Raw genomic sequence first — 13141 nt, forward strand, 5'->3', positions numbered from 1 at the left:
TTCGTATAGGGCAGTGTTGATTAAGGAGCAGACTTCAATGTGCTGTATATCCTTAAACCTTCAACCATACCCTACTTAAATACCCTACCAAAAGGGCATGTCCCTTGAAGGGACATGACCCTATCTAGGTCGGCCTAGTATTCTCCCTCAAAATTGCTGCCCAAGTAAAGTAATGATCATACTAATTTAACTTAACTAGAACAAGTTAATGTTAACATAATTAGTTACGCCAAGGGGTGCCGATCATGTCTAGAGATAATAGTATAAATACTTTAGGCATTTCATAAGGTATTTAATCAATGCTAAGGTCTGTGCGATCTGCACATTCAGAACAGTATTAAATCAGAGTTATAGGTTTAACAAGAATAAGATTGTAGGCTGCTTATAACGCTATCAATAGGAGACATGCTGCTGTCACCATTATGAGTGAAGTAAGCCTTCGACCTATGTGTTGAAATTACTATAGGACCACCATTTGAAAGAGCCTTCAGTACAACCCTCTTACCATCAGCCATAAACTCCATCCTCCTGAAATCTTGCACATGCCTGCCAAGAGATTGTAACCGTTGGATACCCAATACTGCATCAATCCCACCAAGTACTAATATAGAAGTCATTTGTCAAGGTGTAATCTCCTGTCTGTATGCTAAGTTGAGGGATCCCCCTGGTGAATCTCATAGAAAACCCATCTGCAACTGTTACATTGAATACAGGAAAATCCTCTGATTGCAACCTACACCTAGTAACCAATTGCTCATAATAAAGTTGTTCGACGCCACTGTCAACGAGGCAAGTCGCATGTCGACTCTTAATAACTCACATAAGCTGAAAGGGATGAATCCTAGGTAATCACGAGAGAGAGGCAATGATCACATTGGACTTGGTCAATGTACTTTTCTTCACTGGCTCAATCTGCTGAGTCTCCTGCTCCCCTTCATGACTGGTTTCCTCTAAACCTGAAACCAGTATGTGTTTATCTTCCACCTCTGAATGCACCTCAGTGAGATGTGCCCTGCCTTTCCCAAGGCATCGATGTCCGGGCTCCCATGATTTTTTAAATCCATGCAGTGTTTCCTCTTTTTTCTGCTCTTTCCTTTTTGGTAGACTGCACTACCTTGACATGATTTTTAGTTTGCTAATTTGAGAAATTCATTAATCTCTGCAAGGTTAAATTTTAGTTTCAGTTCAAGTAATGACTTAAAACTTCTTTCCTCTGTTAGTTCTCTTCTTAGAATCTCCACATGTATGCATTGAAATGCATGTATTAAGTCATTATTTAGTGTTCTTTTGTTTTCCTGAGATTGAAGAGCTTGGCATGATCAGTCGTTAGGAAGATCAAGAAATTTGTGAACCTCTGAAAGGTTAAACATCTGTTATTATTAAGTTAAAAAAAAGACATATAAGTACTTATGGGAAAATTAAGCATATTTTGGAGCCTTTATATGTCTCCAAATGGCTCCTGACAATCCCTTGTATCCCATAAAAGTTATCTAGAACAGGAAACAGCAGATGGATACTGAACTTTAATATATGATCGACATTGAAACAAATTAAATCTCATAACATCTGTTGCTTTTTATATTAAATAATGAAAATTGCATCTTATATTACTTCACTGTACAACATGGGGTTAATTTTTTTTCCAATTTCACATGATTATTTGTAATAACTGAGCAATCTCTTACAACAATGCTGATGACTTCGATAACGATCAGGTATTAAAATTAAGCCAATACTGATATGTGTTGATAATGGAAATTGTAGCAAACAGTTTTCAGACTCCTGTTGTCACCACAGAGTTTACTAAACTGTCCACACGTGTTTTTTAAAGTCCAGACATTCTAGGGAGTAACAAGTGACATTATGCCAAACAGTTGCCAACATTCATTTAACCGTCCTTCCAACATGGAATTATGATATTCAACTACTGCTAATGTTTACTGCATTAGGACATGGCATAGTATTTAAATCAAATGCACAACCAGAAAAAATGACAGTCAACGTCGATAAGGAGATTTAACGCATGCCCAAACTCAAAGACAATCACGTTGAACGGTAACTTCCTGAAAGGTAATTATTCTCAAAACTAAACTTCAACCAAAATAATACCAAAGAGGAAGTTTGTTACAGACCTGGCACTGGGTGGCTTAATTGAACGCTGTCAGTAGATCAGGCTGGTTTGTCTGCTGTGAACAACCGCTTCAACCCTTCTCTTGCTGGCTCAGCTATCATGAATGCCTCCTGGATGTGTAACGCCTTGGTGTGATGTTTGATGTCACAGGAGAATACTTCAGAATGGAGGCCCGAAATCAGAAATTCCGTCAGTCTACTGCAACCACGTCTGAAGATAAATCGGGCACTACACAACCCGTAATACTTTCCTTTAACAGATTTAACTGGAACTCTTTCCCTGTGAGTGAAGTCTGCTACTCGTATATTGAGAGACTGGGCCAACCTGACTGTATATCAACTCCCTTCTTGAACTCCCGATTCACTGGATACGGGTTACCTCCAACGCCAATGAAAGCCAATATCCGGCTGAGAAATGAGAAATCCCGTGTCTCACCTGCTTAAGAATAACCCCCGTACAGAAGACAAGCGTTGTACCAAAACTTCTGCCCTTCACGTTAAAGTCGACCACCTGTTATTGCTTTGAAAGACGCTTTGCAGACGTGATTATCTGGCAGATTTCCTTCAACCGCTGGAGAACTACCTGCCGTAGGTAAAGATATACATACACCTGTTCTAAACTTCACTGCACCAAAACAGTAATGACTCAGAATAATAACTTACTTCTCGGTTAAGCTGCAAACTTGCATGTCAAGCCTCCCACCTACAGTATGAGTCACTGCTGTTAAACAGTTATGCTCCCTCAACATTTTAAATTTCAACCGAATCTCCTGGAGACTGCATACTGTAATTTCATATTGCAAAGTTGGCAAGGTACTGGGGCTACGTCCAGAATCTGCCAATACTCTTAAGGGTTTTCGTCCTTAAGAAGATCCAGTCACATTCAAGCAACCAGTTGGTTTTAAGCATTTAATATCAATATTCTTCTTGTCTTAATCCCAATGCAAACTCATGCATTTATAGCCTCGGAGTGAGGGAAAAGTACCACGTGCAAAGAATGTGGGATTAAAAGTCATTTTCGTCCTGTACTTACTTAAAGCTATTTATAAGTAAATAACTTTAAAACATTAAAGTGACTTAACTCTGTACCTTTAATAAAGTCCTGGAATATATTAAATTAAATTCCCCTTTTTTTCTGACTGGATAGCATCCTGCCTGAAGTCGATATTAATCTATCTGGATGTGGAGATAGATTAATTCTGTCGCCCAGAACTAAAATTGAGAGGGGGACATGACATTATTCATTCTAGTGTTTTTAAATTTTGATAGATTTCTTTAAACCTCAACATGAATAGTTATTGACATTTCAATACTTTAAAGGTCATTGTTTTTCTTTTGTTGTTTTGCTACTTTTGTTTTGATGCTCTTACATCATCTTTGCCCTTCTACAACTACAACTTAATACTATATCCATCTGTATTCACCATGTATAGTTTGTGAGGGTGCATGTAAATTCAAGTTGCATGCATGTACCATAGTTATTTTTATTTTGAAGTTCCATTCTTCTTGATGATATAAACCAATAAAAATCTCTTCAGGTAAATCTTTTTCTGTTCAAAATCTGCATTGGGATCATCCATATTTTATGTATTGAAAAAGATAAAATGATTTGCTCGAGTATCAAGTTAAAATTTGTTTATTTTTTCTACACAGGATCAACTGTACCTGTTGCAGTGCAAGTGGAGAGTCTGAATTCTTTGAGCTCTGTGTTTTTAATGCTGTCTCCAGAAGATTTATCTGAAAAGAATGGAATACATAGCATGAATCCCATGTATTTGCAGCATGCATTACCATGCATTTTTGTGGCTTTGTGCAGTGCCATTCAAGTGCGTATATTTACTGCCAATGCTTTTAAAATTTGCTATCATACAATTGTTATGTGCTGTTGAGATCAGTGTGTAATGCAGTCAACTACGACTGAAATGGAAATGCCCACTCAAAAATCCAGTTTGTAAATTTTTTTTAGCGACTAGTAGTTGGAGTCACTTTAAGTACTTCAATTGGAAAGAATTATTTTTTACTGCACTCTTATTGTCAGTAAATTTGATTAATATCTCCGCATCAATTTGTTAAGGCTGTTCGGAAGGCAGCAACAAAATGCATGCTAGCACTTCATGGTCTTTGGTGCCAGATGATTACATCTTCGCAAATATATGGTAAGTCATAGCTTCTGTTTGCTGTGAAGGATAATGCAACGATGAGTTTTTTCTTTAATTTTAACTTCAGAACTCAATATATCTGCTTATCTTATGTTTTGGTTTCATTCTCAGGTGCTGAGGCTAAGAATGGAAGTTTCCTACCAATCGGTGTTTTTGGAGAATTTATGGAGTCAATTGTGCAGGTCAAGAAACTTTTTGAATCCGATGGGAAATTCCTGGGTTCTTTTTTAGGTTCTCTAAATTCATCAGCTAAAAACATTTCAGCCCCAGATAATCTATGTGAAAGGTATCATGTAACATTTTAAATTCTCTACAAGCTCTAGTCCTCTTGATCGTGATTATTTTTGCATTTGTTAAATGTACTAGAGAAAACTGATTTATGTCCATCAATACTAATTGGTTTCTCTGCCATCTTGTTTTCTGAAGTGCTTCAGATGTTTAAGTTTTAACCCGTTGCCTGTTTCTAGCAGTAGGTTTGTTTTTGTTGATTGTAAAAAAGTCTTCCAGCTCAAACTTATAGTGATTGCCTAGGAGATCAACATCTAGTAGATAGTTCTAATGCTTGAGTGCATAGTTCACAAACACGCTAGGTACTTGCATGATTATTGGATGACAAATATTCACTGGTTCTATTTGTGTGTTTTGCATGCTGAGCATTTCAGAAAGCTAGATATGTTTATGGTGAGTATTCACTGAAAACTTGATGAGTTCAACTGATCCACTTGTTCAACTGTTGCAGGAAAAGTGAGAAAAAGCTATATTTTTTGCCTTTTGAGGCCCTCATTAAAACATTTTGAACACACACAACAACATTAGAACGTTTAGGGCAAATTTGAATGATATTTTAGGAGTCGTAAAGAATGATTTTTTGAAATATAACATTTGTGTACCCAGATTTGTCTTCAACTTAATCCATTGTCTTCATTAGAATATATACAAGAAATATAACATTTATGCCCCCCATTTCGGTCTTCAAGTCAATCTCGTTCTCTTCATTAGAACATAGCTCATCATCATCCTACACAAGAAACGAATGGAGCTACTTAAGTCTGCTTAAGTTGTCTTGCTGTCCCATAGGCTATTCTTAGCCTCGCGGACGTTAAATTTTTATCTATCTATCTATCTATCTACATGAATATAACATTTAAGATTGTACAAGTTATATAATATATTTCATGTATGTATTGGTCAGATGTTTGAGAGCTTTTCTAGATCTCTAGGAATAATAGTGCAAATTTTAGATTTTAGAAGAGTTTATAAATTTTCTCTTTGACTCTCTTGAACAATGAACCGATGTCTCTCCCTATCAATTTTTCTCGATCCCTCTCACCATCTTACTCTCCCCTATCTCCCCCAAGATCTAGACGATTCTTCATAGTCTTCTTTCTATAGACTTGGATTATTGTCACATTTCTGCCAAGGGACAAGCTGGTTTCAAACCCAGTTATCAAATTATGGATCACATCTTGATTCTTTGGGAAATTGTCAAGGAAGCCTGCCACTACTTTTCTAAAAGCTGAATGGAGGATGACTAGAAAGAGCCAGTGAATCTACCATTCAAGAGATGTCTTTGCTTGGCAATGAAGGCATCTCCAGTTCAACCTTTGGATATGCCACCAATCTCTTATGATATGGCAGTTGTTTTTTATTGATTGGTGATTTAATCTTCATAGGTTCTTTAGTGGTTATTGGTTGTCCTACACGGACTCCATTGCACTTTCAGATTCTGCGTGTTGTACACTGTAAAACTATTAGCTTCATGGGAGTGTAAGTAGACATGTCTACTTGTTGCATATTGCACACGAGATGGATATCTTTGCTATGCATGGATAGTAACTTCATTAACATCATTCTTATTGCAGGCTTCATCGACAATGACCGTATTTGGTGGCCTAATATCTATGTCTATTGCTATAGATGAATAGATAGATTGGTCTGGTATTTGGGTATTGACATAATTGCTGCATCGTCTGTTATAGACCATAAAGAGTTGTGTCACAACTTTGGATATGGTTTTGTTTATAGTAGAGTAGTGCAACGAATTGATAGAGCCATGTTTTTGTGATTGATATGGGATCTTGGTATCCAGATTGACGTATAGGTGCAGATGACATTTGATTTAGTATGCAGATGCAGGTTGCTTGAGGGAAAGTGATCTTTGGGACGGGCAGACTGGAATGCTCCCATTTTTGTGCCTTCCCTAGCATTAATTATTTTCTGATATTATCCTATTTGCAGTGGTCCCCGTAGGCTAATGTGATCCACTTCAGGGTGATTCAAAGTTATTCGACTGACCATTTGCGCATCTATTTCAATAATTTACATCTCAGTATGTCAATTTATTTGTGGTTTGCCTTTCAGAGGTCTTTCAGGTTATGTTTATGCACTCTTGTGATTTTTAGTAACCTACATGAACATGTGGGTCCATACTTACAATCTATGGTAAGTCATGTGCATAGTCAGAGAGAACAACATGTATGTTTGAAAAGTTGGCAGGATCAATTGTTGGTGTGATATTGAACATTTAATGGCATTTAATGATTTAAGCTAATTAATAAGAGCTTGATCTAGCATTGACTTTAATATATTAAACCAAATTAAATATCTTTTTGATTAAAGAGGATAAGGTGTCAGGTGTGCTTAATAAATGAATTTCATAAAGCATTTAATTATTATGCTGAATCTGGTGCCAATTTATGGAAAGCTAAGTTACCGATGCTGGTTCTGATGCTGATGCACGTGCAGGGTGCTGATGCGTGGATTTTTTTTGGGGGATTTTGGATTCTTTTGGGTGCATCCATATATATATATATATATATATATATATATATACACACTATAACTTATGTATGCAAAGAAATACAAGAAATATACAAAAAAAAAATCCATTTTGAATCAATTAGCATAATCAAATTGAAATAACAGTAATAGGAGAATGAATGACAATGAATGGTCTCTTTTAGGGCTGTGAGGCAAATAAGAGAAAAAATATAATTAAAAAAACCAATTAAACACATGTTTTAATAAGTCACTAAGTGACTGGGAGCTCAAATGGCTGGATGCTCACGGGATGCGCCTGGATTCTCAAGGGATTCTCTCTGGATGCTCTCCCAAGCATCCCGCGCACATCCACGGGAGGGAAGCAAGATTCCTGGCAGCATCCACGATGCATCCCAACACCCCCGAGCATCAGAATGCATCTGCACCTGCATCTGCCCTATTTACAGACACATCGGTACCTTAGATGGAAAGTATAAAGAAATTTTATGAAGGGGTCACTTTATTATTATTTCCCATATACAAGTATCAAATTATATAAAGGGGGGAATAGTAAGTAGGGTTCCCAAAAACATCTTGAGTTGATTTTATAAGGAAATTTGAGAAAGTCATTTGATATACTTAGTTTGTTTAACTTATTTAAGAAAGCTTGAGAGCCTTGGTTTTCATTTACAGGAAATCAGAAGACAGAAACCCATGGATTTTTTTTGGTTGTGTGGAGGCTGGACTAAATCCTATTAAGCCTCTTCATTCTAGAATTCACATTGAGTGTATTACAAGTATTTGGAATTGAGAAGGAGCTGAAAATATGATTTATTTGTTGGTCTACAACTGCTGGGGTTTGTCATTTTCTAGTTTTAATACTTTGTCCAGCTAGGGTGACATGATTTGGACCAAGATTTGGAAGCCATTGGAAGTAGAATAATATTTTCATTATAGCTCGAATATTTTAAGAGATTTTGGCACAAGGTTTCATATATTTTTGATGGGTTGAACAAGGTACAACTAAGGTTTGAAGGACAATGATTTACATCAGAACTTCTGAAGAAATTTGATGCTGTTACTAGCCATTATGGTCATCCTTTGAAGCAACCGTATTATTTACAAGTCATTGGTCTTCCATGCTTTATTTCGTGTATGCCAGAATTCATTGTGATTTTTTATAAATCTCAAATCTGAAGTAATTAGTTTGCTGTTGTAAATTTATCAGGCTGCTACTGATCTGATTTGAGGCTAACAAAGTGATCTTTCATTGAGAGGCTTGTTGTTAATGTTTTATGCATATGTTGCTCTTTCATTTTGACATGTTCTTTCGTCATTTGGCATTCAAAACAAACATAAAAACCAAAAAAATACCTCAGAACTCAGAAATCAGACCTTAGATGCAAAGCATTTAAAAAAATGTCAAATATCCAAAATTGAAAAAAAAAAACAAATCAGAATTATCAGGGGTTCTTACATTCAGTGTGCTATTTCCATAACTTACGATTTGCATTCATACTTATGTGATTGATGTATACTTGTGTATGTGATTGAACTAGCTTCTATTTGATGATTTTATTGTGTTTTTATTTAATAAAGGTGCATGAAAGAAGTCTGTAATCCTTAAAAATATATAAATTCTTGGGGTTTTTGCTTTGCAGAGTCTTTTCCCAAGTGCAACTCTTTTAACATGGTTGTAATAACACCCTTTTTATTTACAAACACAGAGCTGTTAATGGTCAACATGGATTGAGGTTGACCAGATCATGTCAGCTGTTCAATTAGTCGCTCATGTAGTTTTAGGTGTTTGCGTTATAAAGAGGCTGCGGTTATTCCTTAGTTATCTTCTATTAAATAAAGAATCAGCTTCAGCTCAATAAGAAGGAATTCATTTCTTCTATATATCTCATAACTTTTACATTGCTTAAGATCATATAGATGCTAGGAGGAGGAAATGACTTACTGACTATTACAAATGCAACAAATTTAATTTGGAGGCCTTCAGATGTACTAGGTGGTAGCAAGGACTATGCCAATAGATTAGTGTTAGTGAGTAGCATATGTCATCGGTAAATACTGTGTAGCCGACAGGGTATGTGTCAGGATGCATGTCGTCGGTATCGGGAATGTTCTCGTCGGTATCGGGAAGGTCCTTATTATGTAGCTGACATGTTGTATGTGGCCAATGGACCCCTTCGGGAAGGTTCCTCGAGATGTATATATACACCCTCCGGGTAATCATTGTAATCATCTTATCATCATAAGCATAATGTAATATCTTTGGCATATGCGAATAATACAGGGAGTTTTGCTGTTCTTATCTATTGTTTGTATGTGTTGATTCCTTTACCCAATACGGTAAACATTTGGTGCCGTTGCTCGATGGACCTGGAAAGGCAGGAGAATGACGACTAATGCCGAATCAGCTGAACAAGAATAAGAACAAGCTGAAGGAAAATGATGAAATACACACAGCACAAGGAAATCTAATTTTGGCACAGCAAGCTGAACACCTCGCAATTTATTGATGCATTGTAGGCTCTTGCCTTTCTCACTCATACACAACAACTACCCTTGTGGCTGCTTATATAGTAGCAAGTCCCACAAAACCACCAAGTGGTATTACATAAACCATGTGCCAAAACCATGTGCTACCTAACCCACTGACCCCACATTTAATATTGGGTATTTAATTCTTTTGCCCAGTATTAAATAATTACATCAAATATTATCACAATGTTACAATACAACTCATCAAGTATATCCCATGGGAATCTTTACATGTTGCACGTCCATCTAGGTGAAACATTATATAATAAAATAAAATAATACAATATAAAATATTATGCAATGTGTGCAACAGCATAAGTGTGTCATGTTTCTTAGTATGCATATTTCCAAATGACAAAGTGAAATGTTTGCATATCCGCTTTTAGGATCTTATGAGTTTAATGTTTGTGTATTTAGATTAGTTAGCAGTCCATTGTGGGTTTAATTTGTATGTACTTTGATTGGGTTATTAAATTTGTTTTTCTTAAGAAACCATTTCTGCATTTATTTCTATCTCAATATAATTATGAGTATTATATAGAACTATTTGCAAGTTTTAGCACAGTGTTTGAATATAGAAGATATCCAAAGGTAAAAAATAAACCTCTAGCCATTTTAGGTAAAATTCAATGATTTCCCATTCAGAAGATTGAGATTTGAAACTCTTGGATGAATGCAATGCTGGGGTTGAAATGTACATCTTTATAAACTGCCATGCTCCTTGCAACACATAAGCTGTCACATATTATTTGAAGCACTGATCAGCTTAAAGTGTAAAGAGCCCTGCTGGTGCTTACTCTATCTATATGCTGATGAATGGAACTTTGTGTTTTTTGAAAGTTTTATGTTTTTTATGTTTTTTCAAATATAAGTGTTTTTTTTTTCCTTTTTCAGAATATAAAATAAATCACAGTGCATAGGAATTGAAAGTTGCGAAATTCAACTTTTTTCATTGTTTGCAATCATGAATCTATCTACAATGCCAAACTGTAACACAACATTCTTAAATATTATTGAACCTGGTAATATTGGAGGATGCTGAAATGACTCAGATGTGATGATTAAATTTCCTCCAATTCAAATGCCAGCTGGAAGAAGTCTGATCGGAGCCTCCAGAACTTGCACATGGTCTTCCTAGGAATGATGGCAGGCTTAGAAAACTTGACCGCAACCCTTCTTAAAGTGATCACAGGCCTGTTGTAAATCAATGCTGCATGAGAATGATGAAATACAACCCTTCTAGATGTGAAAACATGAAATACAGCCTCTGTCTATCCAATTACCATTCACGTGAGAGTCATAATAATACCAATTGTGGCTCTTTATGGAAGATTTAAACATAGGTCAGATAGCAGTCCCAAAAACCAGTAATTCAGCAGGAAAATAGAGACAGTTCCTTCAACAAAACTCCTCCTACAACTCCAGATTGATTCAGCAGATAAGTTATCAGACTTAGCAAAATTCATTGGCACAAGGGTTGCCAATTCAAAGTGCAATTTCACCAAGAGAAGTCACCATTCCCCCAGCAAGCTCAAACTTTTGAATCTACTCAACACAAATATCAAATGTTTAAGAATGAATTGGTCCATCTCTGTGATTTGGCTTTTATAATATTTTAATTCAAAATAACTTCTTCTTCACACTCAACGGCTGGAGTCTTTATGTTTACACTTTTTGTTTAAAACATATTTTTCTATTTGGATGCATAATGAGGGTCTTTTAATAATATAATTGCACCAAGTATTACTTGACTTATCTCATTTAAGTTATTTAATTAAGTAAAACTTAATAAATAACTTCTATTATGCTCTTATCCAAGAAACTGTCAAGCCTCCACCAGAATACTGACATAGCCAGACCCAATGCGTCACCACAGTGAACTGCTAAAAATAGAAACCACCCCTGCTGACTTTATATAAATAGTAAATCGATCACCAGAGACCCTCAAATCTAGTTGTTATCTCATGGGGGTCACAATAATGAGCTAACATAACCAAGACACTAAAGCCCACTAGAAAGGGGGCATCACATAGAGAATCTGACAATGACGCTTTAAGGTAATTTGTTTTGGTTTGCAGAATTTCCTGATGTATTACTCTTTGAGAATGCAATTCTCAAGAGCAATGTGCTATCCTACTACAATTAATGGCTTGTTCTTGATTTAATACCCTTTTTCCTGTGACTTTTTTGGCGCCATCTGGACCATAAAACATGAGCTGTTGATGTAATTGCCATACTCCTATTTTACTTTTTATGTGAACCAAGATTTCTTAATCATTTTGACACCATTGGCAACATGGAATTCTAAATGTTTAGATCAGTGGACACATGTGTTACACATATATCCATTGCAACTTATCTCAGGCAATGTACCTTTGGTTGAAAAATCTTCTTTGGTTAATCTAAACGTGCTTTCTTTTTTAGGATAGTTTTTAGCTGAGCTTATCAACTAATATATTAATTAGTTATATGGTCTACTGATTAAATTATTGTCAGGTTTGATAAAAATACAAAGGAAGTGATTCTGTTGTTTATTTTGAGGAATGCACTGGAGTTGCCAACCTATGCTAAGGTAAATAATGGGTTAAAGTGATCATTATCCTTTTCATTATTGCAGATATTTCTTTTTCCTCCATTGTTATTTTTTTTTTCGAATGAATGGAAACTTGTTGATACTTAATCTCTGGTTTTTAATGTGTCTTTGATTCATAATTTTTATTAATGAAATAAGTACACATTTTCAAATCCCGGTACTTGGATATGGCAATTATATACACGTAATCGTGCAATTATATGTAATTTTACATAAGGTAAAATATTAAAATGGTCAAAGTAAAAAAATAACAACTAATATTTTCGAGTATTAAAATAAATATCAACTAAGGTAAATATTAAATATACTGTGATATTTGATAGTCAGATACATTAAGTTATTTAAAATCATAAACAGTTGGAGATGTGGGACTAACTGGGAGAATAATGACATTAGTTTTGAAAACATAGTATAGGGTTCTTCAGTTGATAAAAGTTTAATCGTTGTACATATCTTTTTCTTTTCTTATAGTTAATTTAGAGGGGTTCTTTTGAGATCCTCACTCTTAGAAATCATACAAAAACATAGAATAGACGTCGATCTTGCAATATGGGGGTTATTATTGAGCTCTTCACTCTTACAAGGCCTATAATAATGTACATATAGATGTTGAGCTTGCAATATAAGGCACATATACAAAATTGTTTAAAGCGTAAAACAATAACATCACTTGCGCTGATAAAAAAAATTCATCTAAGCTAGTCACCTATACATATATAAACCAGCAAAAGCTAGAAGCTAAAAGCACCACACAAAAACTTAAAAACCCAAGCCACCCCTCATTTCACCTTGCTTATAGTTTCCACCATGATAGGCTCAAATACATATTGCGCTAATTTAACAACACCTTGAAAGCCATCGGTTTCATGCTAGAAGTTGGATGAAATTTGTTTTTTGTGGTTGCTGATTATTTCTTGATGTCAAAACATTAATTCTAGGTTTTGTTTCA

At 35.5% G+C, this 13141-nt stretch overlaps 1 protein-coding gene across 3 annotated transcripts in view; it reads left to right on the top strand.

The window, feature by feature from the left end:
- LOC149532241 (ARM repeat superfamily protein) overlaps positions 1 to 13141 on the top strand; it is a 179950-nt gene that overhangs the window by 121756 nt on the left and 45053 nt on the right. For all 3 annotated transcript variants that reach the window (XR_016358832.1, XM_089810308.1, XM_089810309.1), the window contains exons 20-23: positions 3784 to 3956; positions 4205 to 4286; positions 4401 to 4575; positions 12096 to 12171. Coding sequence is in view for 2 of the 3 variants with exons in the window: in XM_089810308.1 (XP_089666434.1) it covers positions 3784 to 3956; positions 4205 to 4286; positions 4401 to 4575; positions 12096 to 12171 (506 nt within the window). In the remaining variant the exon portion in view is untranslated. The remainder of the gene's footprint in view (positions 1 to 3783; positions 3957 to 4204; positions 4287 to 4400; positions 4576 to 12095; positions 12172 to 13141) is intronic.

This window comes from Cupressus sempervirens, chromosome 11 (assembly GCF_028749045.1).
Source record: "Cupressus sempervirens isolate cs-2001-9-10 chromosome 11, ASM2874904v1, whole genome shotgun sequence".
Lineage (NCBI taxonomy): Eukaryota > Viridiplantae > Streptophyta > Pinopsida > Cupressales > Cupressaceae > Cupressus > Cupressus sempervirens.